Source organism: Cydia strobilella, chromosome 14 (assembly GCF_947568885.1).
Source record: "Cydia strobilella chromosome 14, ilCydStro3.1, whole genome shotgun sequence".
NCBI lineage: Eukaryota > Metazoa > Arthropoda > Insecta > Lepidoptera > Tortricidae > Cydia > Cydia strobilella.
The window spans coordinates 8,970,021-8,979,738 of NC_086054.1; the positions used below are offsets into that span (position 1 = coordinate 8,970,021).

A 9,718-nucleotide genomic window follows, 5' to 3' on the forward strand; every position below is an offset into this window, starting at 1 on the left:
ATAATATGTCTGAGCTTCGTGAACATCCTCTGGTTAGTTTGGTTCTTGATAGAGGTACCTATATAAACATCTTGATAGGATCTACAATTCTACATTGGGCAGCCCTTTTCCTTGCAATTTGTTTCAAAGGCAACGTCCTGATGAAACCATTAAGGAGCTTTTCTTTGGAAATCCTAAGAGGATAGAATGTCCACAATGATTGCAGAAGTTAAATTTGATCTACGTGACCTGGCTGATGATCTCGGTGGATGTCAATGCTAAATAGCAGTGGCCTTTGGAATAAACGTTATTGTTTTGGCTTTTTATTCTATTATTTTTAGTAGCCTAGAGCGTCCCGCGAGTTTCTTAACTAACGCAATAAAATAACGCTTTACCTATAGAATTAGGTACCCATATTGCTTTCTAAATTGCAACGCTCAGCAAAAATAGCCACGGCGACTGGCCGGCAGAATAGCTTTTTATATTTCATACACAATAAATATTGTTCATGAATAAATAAATGAAATGAAATGAAATTATTCCCGTTTTTGGTCCTTGGCCGGATATGTAACCGCTTCTCTGCTTCAGCCCAAAGAATACTTACATAATCATATCGAATTTATTTAAATCTTCCCGTTTCCTCTTCCACAGCAGCTCCTTCAAGCCTGAGTGCTGCTGGGAAGAGACAGAGCAGGACGACAGCAGTGCATGCTCCGATACATCGATTCCCGACTTTACTTTAGACGACGAGGGCAAGTGGCACTGCCCGCCGAAGGATGTGTGGAAGCCCACGATTGAGGTGAGACACATCACAGAGATGACAAAAGCATACGTTCTTGGTATTTTCACCCTAGGACTGAAAACAATACATTTAGTACCGAATTCTTATTCTTATTCTTATGTATTTGGTCTGAGGTATGCGACGCGGTAAAAATCACGTTTTCATCTAAGTTAGCCAAATATAAACTGCAAAGGTACGACACTTATAGGTATATTAATTACATAGGTATTTTACATCCATACTCCTGAAAATTGTCGTGGCGCTTGTTGTGTTGTTTATGCGAACTTTTTTATAGACAATATTCCGAGTCATATGGGTATACATTCCCGAGAAGCGCACGTCATAATTGAGAGCAGTCCAGTTATGGCGGTTAAAAATTTGCGTCATCAGTGTGAAGTGGAGGTCGCCTAACTACCAACTAAACCTGAAATTAACACAAACTCCTGTAATTCCAGGCGATTCAAGAATACAACATGATCCGGGCTGGCGACAAGGTGCTGGTGTGTTTGTCAGGAGACCGGGACTCCATCGCGCTTCTCCACACCATGCATCAGTACCAGTTCTACGCGAGATCTAAGGGGACGCACTTTAGCATCGGTAAGTATTTTTACAAGTCAAGGAACAGGGCCTTAAAATACAAGAGTAACACCATCATTGTCAGCCTATTTTAATCTAAAGTCACCTGCGGCCGCTTTCATCCATATTTTTACAAGCACCTTGTGCATAAAAAGTAGCATCGAAACGAACACTTCAAACTCTAGGAGTGGAGTCCCTCGTAGATGCCAGTGACCATAGCCGAGATAACTGTTACCATTATTGTGGTGGTAAAGAAGTTCCACTAAAATTTCAGGAGCGTTATTCGTGCACGAGTCAAACTCTGACGTAGACCCGCTGCACCTCATGGCGTACTGCCGGACACTGGGCGTCAAGTTCATCTACCAGGACAAGCTGGACGACGAAGACTCGCAAAGTAAGTTCGATCAATTATATGTAAGGGACACTGTTCAATAAAACAGGATCTTACGAAGGATTTCATTCGCTATATAAGATCCAATATAGAGCTAGCCACTTGAAAAAGACTTGGAAATGGCTGGTTATTTACCAATTTTAGATTAATCAGAAAGTTTGCTAGTTTGATGGATGAAGTGCCTTAGACCCCATGACCCCACTTGACCCCAGCCAGTGACGCAACAAAAGTGATAGTGTTTTTTCTCAAGTTATAATTTGTGCTTAATTCGCAGTAAATCCTATAGAAAGTAAATTCTCAAAAGAAGATATATAATAGTAACCTGACTAGAACAACTGTGGAATTGTGGATCTATTTATTACAAATTTCGATCTATACTTCTGGATGTCATATGATATCGTGACATCTGGGGTTATTCGTAGACTTGATATAACGTGTTTGCCGTAACAGCTAACCCCTTGTATTTCAGGGCGCAACAGCAACCGCGCAGAGCTCCACCGCTGGGCGTCGCACGCGGTCCGTCGGCGCGCGTACGCCGCGGCGGCTGCTCACGGCTACGGCGTGGCGGCGGTCGCACAGCATCTAGACCATGCTGCGAGATCGTTCATAGCTAGCGCGTTCCACGGCGGCGCACTGGGGACTGTTAAGGCTCATTATAGAATCAGGTAAGCTCGGATACCTAATACCTAAAACGGTGCGACCATCACAATTATTTTCTTGGTTGTGCGTCCGGGACAGTGGAGTTAAATATGGGTTAATATTATACAGGTAGTACGAAGAGTTACGCATTTATATTTGTAGCTGTATATAGTCATGATAGATTTTAGTATGTTATTGATTATCGATTAGGCGTATCGAAGCAATTGAATCATCAGAACAGACTTTAGAATAAGGTAAGATTATAAAGGAATGTTAGTTACACCCACGAATCCGTATTAATCAAAAACACTTAAGTCTGATACTATTTTTCAATAACTATAGTGTTTAATTTAGATAATAATGTATCACACTTGAGAGTAATTTTCTAATGCGACTATAATATCCATTTCCCCACACGCTGCTTGTAGTTGTTCACTGCAAATGCAGGAGAATGACACCTTTGTGGTCAGCCTCTGCCATTGCGACGTATTCGGCGCTGTCGAACCCCACTATAAAGTAAGGTAAGTCGATGTAAGAACGACTAATGTAAAACAAATTGATCGTGTTATAGATACTTACTAATACTAATGTGACGATGAAAAGTTTCCAAAATTACGATATATCTATATCCCAGACACTTTAACAAATTCCTATGGAAAACGGCATTCCCTATTTTCAATATGGCAACTTTCGTTACTGCTTATGTAAGATTTTCCGAAAGATTCACAAAGTCGCACCTCGCCCTCGTCAGGTATTTTTCAAGCCCCAATGTTAAGAACTTTATTATTAGATTCCAGACATGTTTGTTCCGAATCTTCCTTAGATTCATGGGTGTACATTATTTTGGGGATATCTGGACAAGAACCACATCAAATAAAGTGTTCTTGAATACAATTGACAGGAGGGCGAGGCTAAGCATAATGTTTTACGTTTTTCTTAGCACTGATATGTTTTTGTTAACATAAACTGTTGTTTCCAGGGAGCACTCCCTGCGCATAATCCGGCCGCTGATCTACGTGCGCGAGCGCGCGCTGGCCGCGTTCAGCGCCGCGCGCGCGCTGCCGGACTTCCGCGCGGAGGCGGCGCTGGCCGACGGCGACGGCGACGCGCAGGGGAACGACCATGATGGGTTAGTATTTGTTCTTCTTTCCTAATAAATACCTGACCTTAACTTTAAAGTTCAGAGTCACCATTTTCAGGTAGTTGAGCAGACGCGTAGCATAGAGTAACTTATACTAGAGCGGTACTGTCATAGTAAATTTTGTAACCCCAGTAAATTCACGGCCATCTGTCGACACACTTTAAAACTAAAAATAAATATTTATATAAATACGATAAAATGTATTTAAATATGGATAAATGATTTTTTTTATTTGCATTAATTATTTTTATGATTTTGACCCATGTTCTTTCACTGATATGCGTTAAAATTGTTAAATAACAAACGAAACCGTCAACGCCATCTATACGACAGTAGGCCAAAGCTAGTAGCGCCCTCTGAACGAGAATCAAATTTTCTTGATTTTCGAGGCACGTTTTTTCCTTACACTGTATCCATCTATTACGGAGTTATATCTATCTTTGCGCGTAGCATGCCATGAATGTTCCTTTATCTACTTATTACTTGACTTGTTATCTATTATAAACTGTAATTGTCATATATAAAAAAAAAGTTACGAAGCCCTCCAGTGGTAACGCTAACCACAGCCACGCCACAGGCGAGATCACTATTTCTTTAATTAATGATATCTATTGTTTATAGAGATAGAGTCGATAATCCATTGGACCTTTAAGATGGTTGACGTAAATTGGCCAAAAAGAAAGTCGAAACACTATACTGTACAAATACTTAACACGTCCTCGGCGGCGGCGCTTTGTGCACAATAACTCACGACTCCTTAGCCCTTTGAACATATATATAACGGGTCATCTTAACCTTAATGCATGAAGGAAGACTGAACCGTGCTGGTCTGTGGTCATCAAGGCATTCAAAGGCTTAAGCGCCATATCTAATATTTGTAGCAGTTTTATTACTGGATTTTAAGATCAGTCAAAATGTTATTCATTCATAAATACATTTATAAGTAGCTAAAACTTTATCCTAATATTTTACTTCCAGACAAGAACGCGAGCGGCCAACAGAATCAGTACAAGTGCGGCGTTCCATCTCCGAACTGGACTGTGCGAGAGATGTGCTGGCACTACACGAGAGGTTGCATCCGTACCTGTTCACCAGTCTCAAGAGCGCCTTGCAGCCACTCATCAGCGCAAGGTAGGCCCCTCTAAAACTAACAGACTAAGGGTCGGTTGCACCAAACCGTCGGTCACCGTTAAAGCGTTCGCTAAATTTTATTGTATGGGAATTTTCATAGGCCTCTGCTGTGTGATGTTGATCAGTCTGTCAAGTGTGGTTGGTGCAACTGGCCCTAAGGGCCGGTTACACCAAACTATCTGTCACCAATAAAACTATGAAAACGGATTATATCGCGTATATTGAATTTATAATACATCCCGACGTTTCAAACTCTTTACAGCGTTCGTGGTCAACGGGTGACCACGAACGCTGTAAAGAGTTTGAAACGTCGGGATGTATTATAAATTCAATATACGCGATATAATCCGTTTTCATAGTTTTATTTCATGAGTAACTATCGCGGTAACCGAAGACAATATCTGTCACCGTTAAAGCGTTCGCTAAATTTTATTGTATGGGAAGTTCCAGTACAGTTCAGGGTACATTCTATTTTTGAACCACTGGACTGCGCAAGAGATGTGACTGGACGAGAGACTGCATCCGTACCTGTTCACCAGTTGTAAAGTGCCGGAGATACCTCCGGTATGATAATACTATTACTTATTCTGCGCCTCCGGCACCTTAGACATACGTTAGAGAGCGGAGTTTTTGAAAAATCGTACTGCTTTTTTAGATCACAATACGGTTGCCAAACATTTTATTATCTTGAGGATTTTCTCTCGCTCGAGCGATAGAAAAATATCACGAATATCGCTGCTAATAACGCACTTGAAACAATTCATGCACAAAAGCTAAACATATGAGAATTTCTTCAGAAATGCTCAATTTTATTCTTGATTATGGATTATTAAAACCAAAGAGAATTTAGTATAGAGGCGTATTGTCAAAGCAAATTTTGTAGTCACAGTAAATTTACTGCCATCTTTCGACACAGGATTGAAACGTTTAGAACGCCATTTAATTTTAATCCTTTTTCTTTCACTGATATGTGTTAAATTTGTTAAATAGTAAATTTACTGTTACTACAAAATTTACTTTGACAATAATACGCCTCTATACTAAATTCTCTTTGCTAAAACTTACAACAACGATGTCTGCGGTCCCGAGCACGCACATCCATCGCTCAGTGAGAGGGAGAGAAGAACACGAACCTACGGGGCCTTAAGTTATTTTGTAGCAATTTTATTGCAACGTAGTTTATTTATCTAACACATTCTAGAGATGATGATAAATTAAGGTCGACAATTACGAAGCCGACATTTGTTTAGAGAACGTGACGACTTATTCAATGGTCGTTAAACGTTTTTTTCCCTTATATTCCAGAAACATCGAGCAAGATCTGAAAGAGCATAGACACCGGAAGAAGTCGGTGATTCAAATGAAGAACGGAGCGCCGGTGTACGACTCCGAGGAGGGGACTGACGAGGAGCCCGTGCCATAGACAAACTGTCAAAATTGTTGCTTTACGGTATGACTATATGACACTGGTCTTTGATTAAATGTAATTGATTAAATAAAAACCGCCATGGCAGCCATTTCAACTTTAGGTACTTTACTCAGTGGTATTTAATAAAATATAAAAAAATGTTTTCGACGACTGCCTGTTTTTTTTATTTATTATAAGAGAAGATTTATTTTACTCTTTTACTCTTGTCTGTATCTAAATGGTACCTGTATCCTTACCACGAGTTTGACACTGACATATATTCGCTAGCGACTGCGTAAACCAACTCACAATGGTCCGAGAGCTGGTGGAAATTTGGAGTAGGTCCTTGAGGCAAGCTGAAAATTTACTTGATGCTTCTCCTATCTTACCCTACCTCAGCACTACAAGTCTGGCTGCAGGGTAGCGGGTCTAAACCAACCTATAAATTTTTAAAGAATTTTTTTTTGGTGCCCAAAAAAGGTTCTTGAGGCAATCTGTAATTTCTACAAGTGAAAATTGAATATCTAAATAGTCATAAAAAAATTATGCCAGACGATTTGGCCGGGTCTTTAACCTTGCCAAACGCGTGCAAAATATTTTTTTTTTAATTCAAAAAAGGTTCTTGAGGCAATCTGTAATTTTTACAGGTTAAAGTTAAGTATCTAAATAGTCATAAAAAAATAAGCCAGACGATTTGGTCGGGGCCTTCTACCTGCCAGACGATCTAGAAAGTTACGTATGGCACTTACTCGCACGCAAAATTAAGTTTGTTATCCTGTATAAATGTATGCTAATACAAAGTTATTTTTGTAGTGCAGTAAATTAAAGGTAAAAGGTACAAATTAGGATGTACGATGTGATTGTGATTATGAATATTTGTATATTTATGATAATTATGTACACTGAGTATTAGTAGGGATATAGTAAATGTAATATGACCGAATTTATAAGAATGTATTGTAATTTTAATAAATACATGTACAATTTAAATACAGAATAGTAATGTGTTGTAATTATTATAATGTGTGAATTTGTTATTTTATTATTAATGCTTGAATAATACAAATAAAAATACAAATATGATGATGATGGTGATTGTTTCATGTACTCATAGGTTATTCAGTGTGTGGGGTAAAAGGGGGCGAGAATTTTATTAATTTTGCGCTACTACGCACGGTTTAGAAGCTAGAGCCATATATATATATATTTATTTTTCGTTGTTTTTAAATTTCATAATTTTTGCGCTACGACGCACGGTTTAGTAGTTACAGCCCTATAACGTTTTTTTATTTTTTATTTTATCATTGTGTTTTTTATATCACTTATGGGTTCCTTGAAAGGGCGAAAATTTGATTGTTTTTGTGCTACGACGCACGGTTTTGGAGATACAGCCCTATAAAGTTGTTTTTTTTTCTTTTTGGTAATTTTTTATATTAACTCCTAAAGCTTTCCTAAAGGGGAGGAAAATTTTGATTATTTTTGCGCTACGACGCACGGTTTAGCAGATACAGCCCTATAACGTTTTTTTGTTGTTTTTTATTATTATTGTGTTTTTTATTTATCACATGGGTTTTTTAAAGGGGAACGAAAATTTTATTTATTTTACGCTACGACGCACGGCTTAGGAGATACAGCCCTATAAAGATATCTTTTGTTTTTTTTTTTTTTTTTCAAATATAAATTAAGGATCATATCTAGAGGGGAACGAAAATTTTATTATTTTTGGCGACGCATGGTTTAGGAGATACAGCCCTATGAAGATTTTTTTTTTTGTTTTTTTTTTTTAAATATAAATTAAGGGTTACCTAGAGGGAAACGAAAATTTTATTATTTTTCGCTACGACGCATGGTTTAGGAGATACAGCCCTATATTTTTTTTTTCTTTTTTTTTTCTTTTTTGATTTTCATTGTGTTCTTTATTATATTACTTTGGGGTTTTATAAAGGGGAACGAAAATTTTATTATTTTTGCGCTACGACGCATGGTTTAGTAGATACAGCCCTATAAAGATTTTTTTGTCTTTTTGGTTTTTTTTTTCAAATATAAATTAAGGGTTACCTAGAGGGGAACGAAAATTTTATTATTTTTGCGCTACGACGCATGCTTTAGCAGATACAGCCCTATAAAGATTTTGTTTTTTTTTGCGTTTATTTTAAATATAAATTAAGGGTTGCTTACGCGGGAAAGAAAATTTGATTATTTTTGCGCTCCGACTAAAACAAATTTCAGCTGTTTAGCCCGTTCGCATGAACACAGATGCCATGTTTACATTAAAATAAAAAAATACTCAATTTCGTATGAAATTCCTTTAAGCGAGGTTTAGACTAGCAATAACTTGCATGCAATTTTCATTACATTGCGGTATCTGATAAACATTTTGAATGCAGTTTACCTTAGTAGTCGGTAATGTAACGTAAATTGCATGCAAGTTCTTGCTAGTCTAAACCTCGCTTTACAGTTCTCTCGAGTTGCTCCGCCCGAAACGTGATACTTTGAAGGCTGTTTTGACGCACATGAGGACGATATTTCATTGCATGTCAAGAAAATTAAACGATTAAAAACGATTATCGTTCCAAAAACTTGTTATTTAACTGTACAGCGAATAAAATAATTTAAATAACTTATAGTGACGTCACAAAGTTTGTGACTCCCTCACAACATGTCACATTTTCTTGACCCCCTCCCCCCCTAAACGTGTGATGTAATTAATTTTATTTCATTTATTCATTTATTTCAATCAACTTAGGATCATAATACATTACATTATAACATTACATAAAATTATTATATTACAGTTAAGATTAAAATTAAAATTAAATTAGACTAAAATTATATTAAACCCCTAAAATAATTAATTAATTATTTAATAAATTATTTATTATTTAATTATATTATATGATATATGAAAGATGAAAAAAAAATCATGAACACAGCCATGCACGCCATGTTTACATTAAAATAAAATAAAAATATTTCCCGGCCTAGGCCTTCGTCATAACTAATGAACTACCCATGTATCTACAATAGAGATACAGCTGGACATATTGTCGCTAATTTCATATGTACTATGCCCACACCCTATTCATACCCATAATTATCATAAATATATACTCACAATCACATCGTACATCCAAATTTGTACTTTTCTATCTTATTTTCTGCACTACAAAATTAACTTTGTATTAGCATACATTTATACAGGATAACAAACTTAATTTTGCGTGCGAGTAAGTGCCATACGTAACTTTCTAGATCGTCTGGCAGGTAGAAGGCCCCGACCAAATCGTCTGGCTTATTTTTTTATGACTATTTAGATACTTAACTTTAACCTGTAAAAATTACAGATTGCCTCAAGAACCTTTTTTGAATTTTTTGAAAAAATATTTTGCACGCGTCTGGCAAGGTTAAAGACCCGGCCAAATCGTCTGGCATAATTTTTTTATGACTATTTAGATATTCAATTTTCACTTGTAGAAATTACAGATTGCCTCAAGAACCTTTTTTGGGCACCAAAAAAAAAATTCTTTAAAAATTTATAGGTTGGTTTAGACCCGCTACCCTGCAGCCAGACTTGTAGTGCTGAGGTAGGGTAAGATAGGAGAAGCATCAGGCAAATTTTCAGCTTGCCTCAAGGACCTACTCCAAATTTCCACCAGCTCTCCGTCTACAATG

At 37.3% G+C, this 9,718-nt stretch overlaps 1 protein-coding gene across 4 annotated transcripts in view; it reads left to right on the forward strand.

Annotated features, from left to right (window-relative positions):
- Window positions 1-6,338, forward strand: part of LOC134747102 (uncharacterized) — a 108,895-nt gene extending 102,557 nt beyond the window's left edge. For 2 of the 4 annotated variants that reach the window (XM_063681670.1, XM_063681672.1), the window contains 7 exons: window positions 634-778; window positions 1,216-1,357; window positions 1,611-1,730; window positions 2,197-2,392; window positions 3,346-3,495; window positions 4,486-4,638; window positions 5,944-6,338. In XM_063681670.1, coding sequence (XP_063537740.1) covers window positions 634-778; window positions 1,216-1,357; window positions 1,611-1,730; window positions 2,197-2,392; window positions 3,346-3,495; window positions 4,486-4,638; window positions 5,944-6,061 — 1,024 coding nt within the window. In that variant the 3' untranslated portion in view covers window positions 6,062-6,338. Of the gene's footprint in view, window positions 1-630; window positions 779-1,215; window positions 1,358-1,610; window positions 1,731-2,196; window positions 2,393-3,345; window positions 3,496-4,485; window positions 4,639-5,943 lie in introns of all 4 variants that reach the window. The other 2 variants (XM_063681671.1, XM_063681669.1) reach the window with 2 other exon arrangements.
- Window positions 6,339-9,718: the final 3,380 nt, after the last annotated feature.